The sequence below is a fragment of the Lycium ferocissimum genome, chromosome 3 (genome assembly GCF_029784015.1).
Source record: "Lycium ferocissimum isolate CSIRO_LF1 chromosome 3, AGI_CSIRO_Lferr_CH_V1, whole genome shotgun sequence".
Taxonomy (NCBI): Eukaryota; Viridiplantae; Streptophyta; class Magnoliopsida; order Solanales; family Solanaceae; genus Lycium; species Lycium ferocissimum.
In genome coordinates, this window is record NC_081344.1 from 11,352,526 (window position 1) to 11,370,916 (window position 18,391).

At 33.9% G+C, this 18,391-nt stretch overlaps 1 protein-coding gene across 2 annotated transcripts in view; it reads left to right on the forward strand.

Annotated features, from left to right (window-relative positions):
* LOC132049709 (transcription factor MYB1-like) overlaps positions 1 to 2,944 on the forward strand; it is a 64,515-nt gene extending 61,571 nt beyond the window's left edge. Inside the window, exons 1-4 of one of the 2 annotated variants that reach the window (XM_059440614.1) lie at positions 658 to 794; positions 1,374 to 1,525; positions 1,641 to 1,770; positions 2,262 to 2,944. In XM_059440614.1, coding sequence (XP_059296597.1) covers positions 730 to 794; positions 1,374 to 1,525; positions 1,641 to 1,770; positions 2,262 to 2,766 — 852 coding nt within the window. In that variant the 5' untranslated portion in view covers positions 658 to 729 and the 3' untranslated portion in view covers positions 2,767 to 2,944. Of the gene's footprint in view, positions 1 to 657; positions 795 to 1,373; positions 1,526 to 1,640; positions 1,771 to 2,261 lie in introns of those variants that run through there. The other variant, XM_059440615.1, reaches the window with a different exon arrangement.
* Positions 2,945 to 18,391: the final 15,447 nt, after the last annotated feature.

An 18,391-nucleotide genomic window follows, 5' to 3' on the forward strand; every position in this document is an offset into this window, starting at 1 on the left:
GGTAAACCCTCGGTATGAAGACAAGCAATTCAAAGCCTTAATTACCCCTACCTTGCGAGGTAGAGAGGTTGTTTCCGGTAGACCTTCGGCACAGGGACAAGCAATTCAAAGCAGTATAAAAAGTCTACGACTACTAGTGTGAACGAATAAGTAAGACAACGCTCAACTACCTACTAACCTTCTACCCTTATCTATTTTATCCATAACCTCCTATCTAAAGTCATGTCCTCTCCTGGCTTAGTCATAGCCATTAGCCATCCTCTCACATCTCTGCACCGGGGCATCCGTGATCTCCTCTGTACATGTTCGAAACATCTTAGCCTCGCTTTCTGTATCCCAACATCTACTATATGTATATAAAAAAATAATTTTAACCTTATATATACAGTGAAATCTTTTGTCGAAGGGTGTCACAATGGCCTCCGCCATTGTTCAATATAAATCTTATACATGCTACCAAACGAGCCAAAGTAAACAACACACGTAACAGTGAAGGGGACCCTGAAGCAAGTGAAAGAGGACAATAGAGCAGTAGTGTCTAGTGCATAATGCCACGAAGAGAGGTAAGGGGCTTAACAGATATGGACCCTTTAGGTTGAGAAGGACAGTGCTATTTATTACAAAATGGCACTTTGCATGAAACCCTCACTCGTGATTAACATCCGTCCACGTCCCGTTCTTTTGGGGGGCTTCTACTTTCCAATCCTGTCTATATAGTGAGCCTCAAATATGACTTTTAATAAAGTTGAGGAAGGAACAAGCCACACCCACAACAAGCAGGCCAACACACTAAGGTCTTTTCTATTCGTGTTTTACTATTTTATTCCTTTTAATGTTAGCGTCTTACTCTTTATATTTGATAAGTACCTTTCTAGAGTTCAAAATTTTACTAAAAGATTTAAAGAATATTTGGTACATTACATATATACTCCTTTCGTCTCATTTATGTGACAAGGTTCGGACTCAAGAGTCAAATTTCTTTATTTTGGCTATGAACTCGGACATGCAATCTTTATGATTTTTGAAAATAATTTCCATCTTTAGAAACTACATAAAAAGTATTCTACTATATATTGGTAACAATAATTAACAATTTTAAAATATTTAAAGGGCTTAAGAATGAATCGCGGTCAAAATTTTGTTTAACTTTGATAAAGCGAAAATTCTCACATAATTTGGAATAGAGGAAGTATTTTTAATTTAATATCGTAAAATTAAAAATACTTTTTTGCCTAAAAAAGAAAATAAATTCATGTCCAACCGGGCCCTTAGATTAGAAAAGAGGGAAGATATATTTTAACTTTAAGTCACGTGCTTTGCCTATCCTCAATCATTGGAGTTCGTTTTTTTGCCCTTTTGGCGTCATTTTGCAGTGTGACCCGTATCATGATGAATACTAGTGTTACTATTACTAAATCATCTGGAGTGAGGAAAGGTGCATGGACTGAAGAAGAAGATCTTCTTTTGAGAAAATGCATTCAAAAGTACGGTGAAGGAAAATGGCATCAAGTTCCCATTAGAGCTGGTAATAATAATTCTGATACCATACTCTCTAGAAGAGAAGTACGATTGAGTATAACTTATATTATTCCACTAGATAAGAGTATGTGCATATGTCTGATATATGTGAATATGTGCAGGTCTAAATAGATGCAGGAAGAGTTGTAGACTGAGGTGGCTGAATTATCTAAGGCCACATATAAAGAGAGGTGACTTCTCTTCTGAGGAAGTTGATCTTATCTTGAGGCTTCATAAGCTCTTAGGCAACAGGCAAGTTCATTTTCAAACACTTTACGAATATAGAGGTGGATTTAAAATTACTATGTTATAGGAAGGCATGATATCTTTAACACTACTTATAAGATTTAAAGATAACTACAGTTAGGTCTCTCTATAACACCATCCTTATATAACGACTCCTTACTATAACATGATCAAGTTTTTTCTCGGAATCGATTTTTTATGTTATATTTCTCTCTATAATAACATTTTACCTATAAATGCAACAACCATCTTATAACAGCTCTTTGTAAAATTACCCCTCTATTAAAAGTATCTTCATTTTTGGTAATATATTAATTAACCATATTTATAGAAATAGAATCTCTAAGATTGTTACCAATAATAAGTCTAAGAGATTTTGAACAGATATTTTTACAAACCAAAGAAATACCATATCATGTTTAAAATTTACTAGTCATTATGCATAGAAAGTTGTCTTTGATGTTATGTATTTTTTTATATCTTTTTTGCTTAATTAGATGGTCACTCATCGCGGGTAGACTTCCGGGAAGAACAGCAAACGATGTCAAAAACTACTGGAACACACACCTACAGAGGAAGTTAACTGCTCCTCATCGACAAGAGAGAAAGTACAATAATGCCCTCAAGATCACAGAAAACACCATACTAAGACCTCGACCTCGAACCTTCACATCAAGTAGTGCAAAGAATGTTTCTTTTTGCAGCAACAAAAGTATCACAAACACAGTAGATAAAAACGCACACAACAATGAAATACTAAATATTTGTGAGAAGCCAACAGATGAAACGACGTCGGTAGACGAGGGAGTTCAATGGTGGACAAGTTTACTGGAAAATTGCAATGAAATTGAGGAAGAAGCAGAAGCATTTGGGAGCTTTGATGAAGAAAATATGTTACAAAGTTTGTTGCATGAGGAAATTTCACCACCCATGCAACAAGGACAAAGTGGTAATTGGGATGACTTTTCCGCTGATATTGACCTATGGAATCTACTTAATTAGCTTCATCCATCAGTAGCATTAAGAACATCTATTAATGGTATTTGATATTGTGTACTTGTAATAGGGATACATTCTATTCTAAGTTGTTTGAACTTTGTATCCCAAATACAAGTAGGGATCTATCACTATTTTCATTGTAGAGTTTAAGTTATAAATATACCATGGATTTACACCATCAGTTCACTAGCTTTTCAATGTTATAATAAGTAACATGCCTCATTTTCAAGATTATAAATATTCTCATATTTCAAGGAGAGCTTGTTTATATGTAGGATGATTTGATAGTGTGAAAAACCATTACATAAACTAAACTATTTATTTACATTCTTGGATCATTTTGATGGCCTTTTAATTGATCCAAAATTTACTTTAAATCTAAAGATCTGTGGATTAATTTAAATTTAAATTTAAAAATATTCACTATTACAAAAATCTATGTATTTTAAAATTAAAAAAAAAAAATCACCATTGGTGGTGATTAGGCATTGCCTAATCTATGTATTAATTGTAATAAAAGTACAAAGCCGGTGTATTGGATTTTTGTCCAAGCCACCTTGAGAAATAAGGATGAACAATTCATCCTTGTTCAAAAAGGTCGCAGTACATGGGATTAGACATCAGAAACTTCCAAGTTCCTTAATTACCAGAAGAGCATTATACATATCACCAAACCAAAAATCCAAGCTTATTTAATCATTATCAAAAGTAAAGGCCTTCCTTTGAGCTCGTATTCCGTGGGATTCCTTCTATGTCATTCTTCAACCAGTTTTTAGCCCCATTAGGTAGGGTCATATTCTCTGTGAAGAGTGAATTTTGTTTTTGTCTCTCACCTGCAAGATTATTTACTTCCCCGTAGCAATGATGGAACTTGAAGTTGCCTTATTTCTTCAAGTTGTTGATCTGGCTTATGAAATGCAGAATGTGCCTATATTGACATTATTTTGATCATTGATCATGTTGATGATGATCATAGAGTCAGATTCAATATCCCCATTCCTGAATTCATTTGTAATGTACCATTGGATTCCATAGAGAATATAAAGGTCTTGGATTCTGCTACATTATTAGAGCATTCTCCATATAGTATTCTGAGTAAGCCATGATCAACTGACTATTGTCATCCCTTAGAAGATCCCCCTCCTGAATTTTTTGGATTTCCTTTGCTGCAACCATCAGTGTTCAACTTGAACCTTCCAGGGCTAAGTTTAAGCGCATAAATCAAGCTCTGATAAACAAAGTTGGGGGAGTAAATAAATCACGCCAGTTGTAGTATATTGATTTTAATTAATGGGTATAAAGTAAAGGTAAATCTTATCCGTACTGATCAATGATTATATCAAACCTAAAAATAACCATGGTAAACAAGAGAACACCAAACATTACGTGGAAATTAACCCTTCTCAACATAGGAAAAAATCTGTGTCAAAGAAAAGAAGAAATATCTAGGAAATCTCCATTTTGAGTTTTCTATATGTCATAGGTCCATCACATTATACTTGCTCAGATCTGCTTATGAGTTTTCATTGTCATTTTGTACACCTTTTTTTATGACAAGTCCATTCTAAAATATCTCGAGAAATCCTTGCATGAAAAGAGAGAGAGAAAGACAAAGGTGGGAAAACAACTAGGGAAAGGACGTCAGGAAGATACGTACGTACGGAAAAGGGCAGAAGAAGTAGACAATAGTGGAAGGACTAATTAACTAGGTGTTTCTTTACTGGGAAACTAACTAGGGAAGAATTAACTGAAGGTGACTAAAAAGTCTCCAAATTACTAAAGGTGACGTGTAGGGCCCACCCCATATCAAAACCCAATTAAATTTGGGATTAAGAAAATTGAGGTTCAAAATGTAATTTTTAAAACTTCTTAATCTTTTACAAACTACAAAAAAACCCAAAACACCAACCCATTATACTAAAACACCCACCCATTATTCAAACATCCCAAACCGTTCCTCCCCGCAGCTCCCTCGCATTCTTCCATCTTTCAAAATCAAAACTCCCCGACCAAACGGTTAATCTCCTTCACTTGGACATCTCTCTCTCTCTCTCTTTTCTTGTCATCTTCTTCTTCACCCTCGTCTGTAGTTACTTTCTTCTTTAACTTCTTTTTAATATCAAGGTAAAGTTTTTGTTTCACTTGTTCCAAAAGTTATTTGGTAGAAATTGATGATTTTAGTTGTAGAAAAAGAAAGAAAAAGAACATGGGTTTATACTGCAATGTTGTTTATTTTGTTGTTCCTTGTTAGAAAAATACTTATTTGGGGTATTTGTTTGACTTGTTGGGGTTTTGGCGTTTGTAAATAGCGTACATTGTTCTCAAATTATGGTTTTTTGTGATGTTTTTGTTCTTCTTCTCCTTAAGATTTCGAAAAAATGGCTTGCAATCTTGTTGACTTTTTGGAACAGATGAGTAAGTTGCTGCAGCAACTTCAGCACTTGTTTGACAGTTGTAGACATTTGCTGAGGTTGCTTGCTTTAAAACCCTCTCATTTAGTGTATTTTGGAGTTAAATCTTTTTGTTGGTGTTGGTGTTAGTGTTGGTGTTGGTGTTGATGTTGATGTTGATGTTGGTGTTGGTGTTGTCTTGTTATGGTATGGTTTAGGAAAAGAAAGGATAAACAATTATTGCACATACATTTGATGTATTTTGTTTAACTTGTATGATTGTGTGTCTGTAGTGGACGATTTGGGCATTTGTCTTGGAAGTAGATACTTGTTGTTTTGGTTTGGTTAAGTGTTTAGGAAAAGCTTGGATAAAATCCATCTTGTTGTTGTTATTGTTGTTATTCTTGTTGTTGTTGTTGTGTGTTTGTAGTGAAATAAATGGTTTTTAAATTTGTTGTCCTGGTATGGTTCGAGGGTTTAGAGTAGATATCCAAATAGATGGTTTTTTTGTTCTTGTCTAGTATTTATACGGATTCTGTTTATAGAAGCTATGTCAATGATTTTTAGTTGTTGCAACAATTTCTACACTTGTGCCAACAAGTAGATAATATGTTACAACTTCTGCAAATCTGTTGGACATAACTTTAGTTTTTTTGGTTACCTTTGTAGAAGATATCCAATGATTTTTAATTGTTGCAACAAGTTATACACTTGTTGCAACAAATATACAATATGTGGCAACAACTACAAATCATTGGACATAGCTTTAGTTTTTTTGTTTTTTAGAAGATATCGATAAATTTTTAGTTGTTGCAACAAGTTATACACACAAGTTGCAACAAATATACAATATGTTGCAACATGACTACAAATGCGTTGGACATAGCTTGATTTTTGGTTCTGTTTGTAGAACATATCAACGATTTTTAGTTGTTGCAACAAGTTATACACTTGTTGCAACGATTATACAATATGTTGCAACAGCTACAAATCTGTTGGACTTAGCTTGATTTTTGGTTCTGTTTGTAGAAGATGTCAACGATTTATAGTTGTTGCTGACAAGTTAAACAACATTGCAACAAGTATACATATGTTGCAACAACTATAAATCTGTTGGACATTGCTTGATTATTTGGTTGTGTTTGTAGAAGATATCTGACATCTTAATCACTTATTGACAATGAAGAATCTGTTGCAACAACCTATTCACTTGTTATGCGATTACATCATTTGTTGCGGCAAATTCTTCGATTGTTGGGAGTGCATTTACTTGTTGTATTTTGTTTGATCAAATGATGCACTTCTTATTATCTGTTTACTTTGAATGAAGCACTAATCGATTGAAGTTTTTTTTTTTCTCCATGTGTGTAGATAAAATGTCTCCGGCCGAAAAGTTGAGAAATCAGGCGAGGGTCATAGAGATAATAAAAAAGCTAGAGTACGATCATCGTTAGAGAATCTTGCTGATTTAGCAAAATCTATTGTTGAATCGGCAAATATAGAAAAGAAAAGAAAAGGCTAAGACAATCGATCCTCGAAAGAGAGGAAGTACGAACGAAGAAAGCGATAGATACAAATGAACAAAGTGAAGAAGAATTAGAAGAATTAGAAGAAGCTGGCGATGGAGTAGATGGATTGGATAAAGATGATGAAAAGGACGGTCTTAAAATACGGTTCACTTGTCGACGTTCATAAATTTGAATTAAGAACAAAGAAGAGAAATAGTGTGAATGCCAATTTAATTGCGAATCTTAGTAGATTGAACATAGATCATAACGGACCTTCCATTGTTGAGGTTGTCAAGGTTTTCGGTATTGACAAGTATGCGTGAGGATGCTTGTTGAATGAAAATAATGATTTGACCGTTGATCTTACGGTCAAATCGAGCATCAGTAAGAACTTTGATATATTTAGGCTAATTCTTAAAAAGCGGGGTTGGAGGATTTCTTTAGGAAAAGTTGTTTTGGGGTGTATTTGGATACTTTGAAGAGGCAGGTGCACGGTTTCAAATGAAAATGGTATATGGGCTTATGAAGCGTAGAATTCTTTCGGATGCAAAGGATGAGCTTTGGATTAATTGCGTGGCATGCCGGTGTGCTTTGGCTTGAAAGAGTTTGCCATAGTTACGGCCTTAGATGTCGTCTTGTGAGCTTCTCTTTTGTATTGAATAAACTTGACTCGGACTAGTAAGACGACCAAAGAAGCCAAGAAAGTAGGAAAGGGTGGAAAAGATAACGATTGAAAGCTTGGTTTGGTGGAGTTAGTTGGGAAAAGCTACAAAGGAGATAAGACAACGTAGATTTGCGGTCCAAAACTATGTCAAAAAGCATAGCGATCCTTGTGTTTAGTTTGGTTTATGCCTTGTGTTCTTATGGCAAAAGATACAAGTACGAACATACCACTTGGTTTGCTTAAACTTGCGGAGGACTATGAGGCATTCAACAACCACGGATGGGGCGGGGAAAGCTTGAGTTATTTGACTACTTATCGAAAGAGCTTAAGCCAACGGTGAAGGCGATCAATCTATATGGCTTCCACTTGGGCTTTCATGGTAGAGCATTTGCAATGTCATTTCTTGTACTTTTTGTATTTCTATCATCATTACGATTTTCTTTGGTATCTTATTTTCTAGGCTTGGGCATTTGAAGCCATTCCTACCCTCAAACTGACAAGTGAAGGACTACTTGAAGTGTCTTTTCGAAATGCTTAGATGGTGTACTGAAAGAGCAACACTAGATTGAGTGTTGATCTTTTTAACCTCCTTTGGAAGAGGTAAGCCTTAAGACATGTATATAGAATAAACTTGGTCATCTTGGATAATGTCCAACAAGTATGACACTTTGTTGCAACAAGTTACTAATATGTTGGACAATGTCCAACAAGTATGACACTGTTGCAACAAGTTACTAATATGTTGGACAATGTCCAACAAGTATGACACTTTTATTTGAACAAGTTACTAATCTGTTGGACAATGTCCAACAAGTATGACACTGTTGCAACAAGTTACTAATATGTTGGACAATGTCCAACAAGTATGTTTTTGTTGCAACAACCTAGTCATGTTGCATTTCATTATTTAGGACCATTTAATATATCTACTTTTTTGGTGTAGGTTGTGCACCGGGCTTGTCCGACGATCGGAGTTGGAGATGCCATTCCTTGCTTCCTTTGACCCTTACAATGATACATTTCTGATAAAATGATTGAGGGGATAAAATTAGAATTGGCTGGAGTGACAACCATCGAAAAGGGAATCGATTGTGGTAGATGTTGGTGGTGGTGGTGTTGTTGCTGGTGGTCGACCTAGCTTCTTTTGATGACGTTACGGCGAAAATTGCCGGTGAAAAAATAATAGATGATGATGTTGATTTTGGTAGACAAACTCCAATTGGTGGTGTTGTTGGTGGACAAACTCAATTGGTGGTGATGTCGGTGGACAAACTCCGATTGGTGGTGATGTCGGTGGACAAACTCCATTGATGGAGATGTTAGTTGTGGCGGATTTGGTGGTAGATTTTCCTTTGTTGGTGCGAACACATGAAATGTGCTTGTGAATGCACCTATTGCAAGCGGCGAATGGATGATTTGATAAAAAATGTTGAGGAGTTGGTGAATGCACAAAAGACACAAATTACTGCTTTCTGAGAGTTTGTTATCCAAGAAGGGTGTCAATCCGTCAAGAGAGTGACCTCTGCTCACCGTACGCATTCGCAAGGAAGGAGAAAGCAATTTCCAAGGCGGTTGCCGATGTTAGGTCAAGGAAATCTTCTACACCCCACCAAGAAATGCTTCTTGTTGTTGATCTAAAAAAGGTAAATGTGTATAAACATACGGATGCTCAAAAAATGAAAAAGCTTGAAAAATTCGTCAATGCCAAGAAGAGCAAGGGTACGATGTATTCATTGCATGAATTTAAGGCCGATGACAGGATAATGACAAGCATGGAAAATTGGTGGTGGCAGTGTAAGTTTGAAAACAACAATTTTTTTTGTTGAAACAAGTCTTATTTTGGTTGTATTAGTTGCAGCAAGTTATATATTTGTTACTGTGAGTGGAATTCTTGTTGCACAAGTATTGGTCTTGTTGCTGACAGCTTCCTTGGTTGTTGGAGATTGTTTACTACAGCGGTTGGGTGAAATAGACCCAAGCTAGCGTAAGCAATCTCCAACAACTACAAGGGTGTACAAAGACTAATACTTGTTACAGCAAGTGTACACTTGTTGCGACAACTCGCTTGTTGTTCAGTAGTCGGCATTGCTTATACTTTTAATGCGGTATGTTGATGAAATTATGCTCTTAATGCGTGTGAGGCAAAGCACACCTTCAACGAGCACTATGCTTCCACGAGAGATATAATCTTGGATCTCGAACCACAATATCGTACTCGAAAGCGATACACGAGTTGTCGGATGAAAGCACGCGGTAAATATTCGTTTCAATCGAAATGCTTGATGATTTTATATGGGATGATGATGTTATCGCTTCTTGTCACCCTTGTACCGGTAAAGGTGGTCGCGAGTGGGTTGGTGCCAAGGGTGCTTACTATCATGAACATAAATGTGGACGGTTTGTCTTTGGAATTCATAATTGAGGAGGGGGTGATAAATGTTTGGGCTGCCAGCTGTCTGAAAAATCCAAGTGGATGAGTTCTTCATCCACATCCATTCGATCATTGAATTATGGCCGAAACTACGGCGAGTGGCATGTTTGAACGCTTGCTGAAAAGGCCCCTTCAACAAGCTTGGAAATTTGTCTTGAAGGAGAATGCCACATGATAGGCAGCAATGGCATGCGCATCGTATTCACTTGCTTTTATTGAGCCATTTTGCTTTAAGCACTAACATGATGAAGCCCGAGACTTTATTGTGCGACAACTCGGTGGCGAGGATGCGATGGCGATGGGCGGTGGGTGTGATAGACAAAGTTTTGGAGCCACGAAATGGTGTTTGTTTAACAAATTACTACTGAACAATTTTTTGTCCTTATTATTATTTATGAATCTTTGTTCCAACAAATGCAACCAGAAATACGATTAGTTAAAAAAGGTGCAAAAAATTACTAATCTATAATGTTGTTTAGAAAAGTTGCCTAAATGATTGTACTTGAGTCATACGAGTTGTTGAGTTACTAATGCATTCCAAAGGAGTTACTAATCCGTTCAGGAAACAAACAACTAATGCTGTTTAAACAAGTTACTAATGTCATTGCATTAGATAATACATTTGTGAAAGAAGTTGCGACAAACATGAAATGCATTTCAACAAGTTATTAATCCGTTCAACAATGTAATGTGAAACAAGTTACTTGCATTGCAGGCAGCTAAATACGATCGTGGAAAGAAGTTGCAGCGAATTACTAATGCATTCAACAAGATACAAATCCGTTCCAACAAGTAAATAATGTGCGAAACAAGTTACTAATGCATTTACGCAGCGGAAATCATACATTAATCGAGAAGAAGTTGCAGACAAATTACTAATCTGTTCCAATGATTAGAATCCGTTCCAACAAGTTCGAATCCGTTCCAACAAGTAAATAATCTGCTTTGAAGCAAGTTGCCAATCAAGTTGCAACGCATCATATAGTTGTGGAAAGAATTTGCAACAAATTACTAATGATTGTAGCGGATATATATACTGATCAATAAATATGATTGATTTCCATTGTTTATCACTAAATGGGGTGAATCAAGAAGTTCACATCAATTCACTCCAATGATCACTCCATTTAGCGCGTATTTGACTTTAATTGATCATCTATCCGACCCAAAACACCATGAAATTGCTTAAGTATATATACTGATCAATAAATATGATTGATTTCCATTGTTTATCACTAAATGTGGGTGAATCAAGAAGTTACATCAATTCACTCCAATGATCACTCCATTTGGTGCGTATTGACTTAGTTGATTATCTATCGACCCAAAACACCATAAAATTGCTTAAGTATATATAATGATCAATAAATATGATTGATTTTATTGTTTATCACTAAATGTGGGTGAATCAAAGAAGTTCACATCAATTCACTCCAATGAACACTCCATTTAGTGTGTATTGAACTTAGTTGATCATCTATCCGACCCAAAACACGTAAAATTGCTTAAGTATATATAATGATCAATAAATATGATTGATTTCGATTGTTTATCACTAAATGTGGCTGATATCCATTGTTTATCACTAAATATGGCCGATTCCCTTTATTGATCACTAAATATGGGTGAACAGTAGTATCCGTCCGTTGCATCGGATGTAGTATTTGTTGGAGCAAGTTTAGTATCCGGGGCTAGACAATGTTGTATCTTGTTGCAAAGAAATCGAGTAAGTTGTTGAACAAGTCCTTACTCTTGTTGGATAAACACAACAAGTTACCCATTTTCCGTAACAAGTCACTCCACTTGTTTGATTTCGATCGTTTATCACTAAATGTGGTGTATATCCATTGTTTATCACTAAATATAGGCTGATTCCTTTATTGATCACTAAAATGGGTGAACCCAGTGCAGTATCCGTTGCAACGAGATGTAGTATTTGTTAGGAGCAAGTTTAGTATCCACATGACAAGTGTTGTATACGTTGCGGCACCGAGTAAGTTGTTGAACAAGTCCTTACTCTTGTTGGATAAAACACAACAAGTTACCTATTTTCCGTAACAAGTCACTCCACTTGTTTGATTTCATTGTTTATCACTAAACGTGGTCATATCCATTGTTTATCATATATGGTGATTCTACATTGATCACTAAATATGGGCGATCAAGTAGTATCCGTCGCAAATGTATTTAGGTATTTGTTGAGCAAGTTTAGTATCCGTCAAGTGTTGTGTGTTGTATCTATTAGATGAACCGAGTAAGTTGTTGAACAAGTCCTTACTCTTGTTGGATAAAACATAAATGTTATCATTTTATGTAACAATACCTTGTTTGATTTCCATTGTTTATCACTAAATGTGGTGATATCCATTGTTTATCACTAAATATGGCGATTCCTTTATTGATCACTAAATATGGGTGAATCAAGTAGTATCTCATTTGCAATGGATGTAGTATTTGTTGGAGCAAGTTTAGTATTTGTTGCAGCAAAGTGTTATATCCGTTGCGAAAAGAACTGATGTTGTTGAACAAGTCCTTACTCTTGTTGGATAAAACACAACAAGTTACCCATTTCCGTAACAAGTCACTCCACTTGTTTGATTTCTATTGTTTATCACTAAATGTGGCGATATCCATTGTTTATCACTAAATATGCCGATTCCACTTTATTGATCACTACATATGGTGAATCAAGTAGTATCTGCTTTTCCAACAGATGTATACTCTATTTAACGTTAAAGTTGGTATCATTGCAGCAAAGATCGGTAAATATAGTTGCTTCTAGCTTAGTGTTCCATTTTACGTAACAAGTCACTCCACTTGTTTGATTTCCATTGTTTATCACTAAATATGGTTGATTTCAATTTTTTTATCACTAAATGTGGTCGATTCCCTCTACTCAATAATTAAAACATCAATTCACTCCACTTGTTAGAAAAAGCCCAACTTAGTTGCATTCTGGCTTAAAAACTCCGATTTTTTGTAATATGTTCAACGACTTACTAGTTGCCGCAACAAGTCCTATTACTTGTTCGATAAAACCCAACAAGTTACCCATTTTCCGTAACAAGTCACTCCACTTGTTTGATTTTCATTGTTTATCACTAAATATGGTTGATTCCGAATTGTTTATCACTAAATGTGGTCGATTCCAATTGTTTATCACTAAATGGCCGATTCCCTCTACTCAATAATTAAAACTTGAGTCACTCCACTTGGTTAGAAAAAACCCAACATATAACTTAGTTGCATCCCGCTTAAAAACTCCGATTTTTTGTAATATGTTCAACGACTTACTAGTTGCTTTAACAAGTCCCGTTACTTGTTCGATAAACCCAACAAGTTACGTAGCCCGCCGCAACAAATTCATTACTTGTTGGAAACTGTACAACAATTTATTAACAAGAATATACACATTAGTGATTTGAACACGAACAACATATCATATAAACCAAGTTCATAATCACCAACAATATAAATTACCATGTTAAGAAAGAATAACATTAAAATGTCATAAAGATCCAACGTATAACTATTATTACAACACAATGCAATCTACAACTATGGAGCATTTCGGCTTGGACATGTTGTTTTTTTTCAGGGGCTTAACCGTTTTGCATAAAGAACATTTGTTTTCCGCATAGCCCTCTTTGTCCACCTTTCTTCCGTGTTTGCTGAACTGGGTAAAAGCTTCACATCCCTTGGCCACCACTTGCACTTCGTATGTTCACACTAAAGCAATACACACTTCGCGAATCGAATGACATTCCTTTATAAAAACCCGTTTCATCATCTTGAACATGGGCACAGATATCATATCAGCAAAGACACGGTGTATTACTCTTCCCATGTTCGGGTATAGGATCGACTCACAACCCCACTTCCACGGGCTTCGCACTTCCATTATCCGGAATATCTTGTTGGTCTTGAGCTAAATTATGGTTCTCGACCGGGCTTCCAACCACGTATACCCTTAAAATGGGCCTAGCTACATCTTTCAAATAAGCACAAACGGCTGATCGGTTATCTTAAAAGGCAAGACCCTTTGGTTTTCAAAAGAGCTATGCGTGTGATGACAAGGTCTTTCGGTTCACAAGTTAATTCACAATAGTTAATGATTAAGTTCACAAAATCATCAAACTCAACATCTCTTGGGACGGTCATCGCTATCGTCTCTAACATGTGACTACCCTTCCATCGCCAAATATATCGATTGTTCACCTCGATCCATTCATGTGGCAATCAACACCTATTATTATTATGTCCCCATTAATGGTCTTCCAAATATTTTGTTTTTAAGAAAATCGGTCATGACCGTAAGTCAAAGGCCGCTAAATTTATAATTAAGTTAATTATTGAGTGGTTTTTTCATAAATTTTGGACCCAAAGTAGTTAACTTAATCATTTTGAGCGCCTTTGAGCTTGATGTTCAAAGTCGCTACAACTAGTAATTACAATGCTTGAATGTCAAGTGTTGAAATTACTCTAGGTGACAGCTTTGACCACCCTAAGCCCAAAGGCCACTTAAATTTATGATTAAGTTCATAATCGAGTGGTTTTTTCCGTAATTTTGGACCCAAATTAGTTAACTTAATCACAACTATAAATGACTTCTTGGAACAAATAATCGACTTGTTGCAACAAGAAGGTTACTAGTTGTACAAATTTCGCTTATTTGTCAGAGAGACAAGCCTGTCAGCTTTTGTCTCTATTCTCATATCAAAATGGAACAACTATATGACTTGTTGGAACAACTAACGTACTTTGTTGCAACAAGTATGTAACTTGTTCCAACTACTTGGTAACTTGTTGGAGACAAAAGTTCAGCTTTGTCTGCTTGATAACAAAATGCAACAACTATGACTTGTTGGAACAAATAACTTACTTGTTGCAACAAGTAGGTTAGTAGTCGAACAACTCACTTATTTGTTCGGAGACAACTTCTCTGCCTCTGCTTTCATAACAAAATTAAACAATTATATGAATTGTTAGAATGTTCAACGTACTTGTTGCAACAAGTATGTAACCCTGCTCCAACTACTTGATTGCTTGTTGGAGACAGCTTCAGTTTTTGTATGTTTCATAACAAAATGCAACAACTAAGTGACTTATTGAAACAAATAACATACTTGTTGCAACAATTAGGTTACTAGTTGCAACAAATACTTATTTGTTGAGACATTCATTTCTATTTCATCCAACAACTGTAAAATATGTCCAACAACCGTAAATTGATGCAAAGAAGTATCATACTTGTTGCAACAAGTAACTCAATTGTTGGAAAGAGTAAGAGTCTCCAACATTTCACATTATTATAAAGTACAACATCAAATTCGTTGTAAATTATTTATTCACATTTTTTGTAATTGTTGCAATGCATTTACTAATGGTTGCAACAACTTTATAATTTATCAACAACTCTTGCAAAAACACTAGACTACAATAAACCGATGCAAAAAGTTCAAGCTCTTACACAACAAATTTTAGAACTTGCCGCAACAATCGTATCGTCAGAACTACGAATGGGAAAATCAAGAAATAAGGCAACTATACCTGATGAACAATTGAAAGAAACAAGATTGTTTAACTTACCAATGGACCCGAAAACACTTATGAAGTAATGTGTTGTACACAATGACATTCAATCAAAAAATTGTAAAATCGATGATTTTTTTCTTGAGCAATGGCGGATAAAGAAGAAGAAGAAGAAGAAGAAGAAGAAGAAAGCGAAGGACCAAGAAGAAGAAGAAGAAGAAAGCGGGCGGACCAAGAAGAAGAAGAAGAAGAAGAAAGCAGCACGAAGAACAGATGGGAAGAACAACAATGGAGGAAACGGGTCAAGAGGATTTTTTTTTCCGTATTTTGTATTTTAGGTTTATAGTGGTTGGGTCAAAATGTTAAAAATAAAACTTTAGGGCAAAGTGTTAAAAGTAAAGTTTAGGGTCAAAGTGTTAAAAATAAAACTTGAGGACAAAATATTAAAAATAAAATAGAGGGCCAAAAGTGTCAAAAATGAAACTATTGGGCAAGTTCAAAACCCCTTAATCACTAATCAAATTTAGTCACCTCTACTCAATAATTAAAACTTGAATCACCTTCCTTCAATTTTAAAACTAAAACATCACCTATAATTAAATGCCCCAACTAACTAGATGTTTCTTTACTGGGAAACTTACTCTCAATTCGAAGCAGTACTTTTAATTTGTTGGTGAAATTGAGAAAATATAAATTATTAACTATATAGAAGAGCCGTTGGCTGAACTTTTCGTGATCCGTTCCATTAATAAAAAAAAAGTGTGGGCCCCATATAAAACACCAACCAATATTTAAAAAAAAAAGTAGAACCCACTATCTCCAAATTCACGGGGAAAAAAAAGTAGACCCCATATTAACAAAATCAAGCAATATTAAAAAAAAAAAAGTGAATCTCATATTAAAAAAACAAACAATGTAAAAAAAAAAAAGTGCATCCCATATTAAAAAATCAAACAATATTCATGTAATTTCCAAAGTATCTCATTAAATCAATAATGATGGATTCATTGCCACATGCGTATCAACTCATTAGTGGGAGCAAATGAAATTATTGTACAATAACATACTTAAAATACTTATATATTAAAATAAGATAGAATTTAATTACTTTTTCATTTTTTCCTTACTCTAATAAATGTGAAAAGAGATTAATGTCATAAAAGAAAAAATACTATTAATTGGAGATCAAATAATAAATAAGGCAAATTAGTGAAATTATAATTCTAATTGACGTTTCCTTAAAAAACCGTGCAAAAGACAACATGACAAGTAAAATGAGTTAAACCAAAAATATTTACTAAAAATTAAAAAATAGAAGTTCTTCATTTAAATAGAAAATCAAATTTCTACTTTGTTTCATTTTAAACATGTAAAATTAATATAATAATTTGAATTAGAATTATCCAAATCAAAATTTGATAAAAAATAATAGGTATTGTTTAGGCCCAATCTACATACATTAACAATAGAATATTTTACACTTTTAAATTAATCGAATCAAAATTCAAAGTATCAACGATGCTTAAATATTGCTATTGTTTTATCTCAAAGAGAGAAAAATAGTTCCTTTTAAATAAGTCTTCTCTTTTAAAAAGTATTAATAAATTTTTGCCAACTTTGTATTCGTAGCAAACACTAATATAATAAAGTTTTGGATACGGAGCACAAACTACAATGTTATATTAATCGTGTTTTGAACATAATATATGTATTACTTTACTACTATATAGAAGAGCTAGTTTATAGAGGCAAGATCGTCGTCCGTGTTCGGTCCTACTTTTTTATTTAAGGGCAAAAAAATCCATTGTGGTCCCATCCACTTTTTTTATTTAAGGGCAAAAAATGATATTTTATACTTTATATTACCAACTCTTCTAAAAAATAAATAGAAATACTTTATTATATTTCTATTTTTCTACTATATAGAAGCATCGGTTTACCCATGCTTCGTCGTCGTGCACTCTTTAAAAAAAAAAAAAAAAAAGGTGGGACTATACTAAAAAGCGCCAAATAATATTAAAAAAAAAAAAAAAAAAAAAAAAGTGGACACCCTCTCCAAACTCATGAAAAAAAAAGTGGACCCCATATTAAAAAAAAAAAAAAAGCAATGTCAAAAAAAAAAAAAAAGTGCACCCCATATATTAAAAAATCAAACAATATTCATGTAATTCCCAAAGTATCCCCATCAAGTCAATAATTGTGGATTCATTGCCACATGCATATTAACCCATTAGTGGGAGTAAATGAAATTATTGCACATCAAAAAACATGGACCCTATATTATTACTTTTTTTCAAAATATTTAATCGTTGTATTTGCTATTCCGCCATGTCATTTATTTGTTATGTTTACTAAAATAAATATACTTAAAATATTTATATTTTAAAATAAGATAGAATTTAATTATTTTTTTATTTTTATTCTTACTCTAATAAATGTGAAAAGAGATTAATATCAAATGAAGATTAAATAATGAATAAGGTAAATTAGTCAAATTATAATTCTAATTCACGTTTCCTTAAAAAACCATGCAAAAGACAACATGACAAGTAAAATGAGCTAAACCGAGAATATTTACCAAAAATTAAAAATAGCATTTCTTAGTTTAAATAGAAAATCAATTTCTACTTTGTTTCGTTTTAAACATGTAAAATTAATTTAATAATTTGAATTAGAATTATTCAAATCAAAATGATAAAAAATAATAAATATTTTACACCTTTAAATTAATCGAATTAAAATTGAGATGCTTAAATATTGTTATTGTTTTATCTCAAAGAAAGGAAAATAGTTTTCTTTTTAAACAAGTCTTCTCTTTAAAAAGTATTAATAAATTTTCGTAGCAAACACGAATATAATAAAGTTTTAGATACGGAGCACAAACTACAATGTTATATTAATCGTATTTTGAACATAGTGTGTGTATATATATATATATATATATATATATATATCCATAAAACAAAAGTACAAACATATGTATGTTTGTTATCAATATAAAAAAAAATTAAAAAAAAAAAAAAAATATATATATATATATATATATAAACACAACTACATATACATGTATATACTATAATCTGTGTGTTGGGCCGTGCGCGAA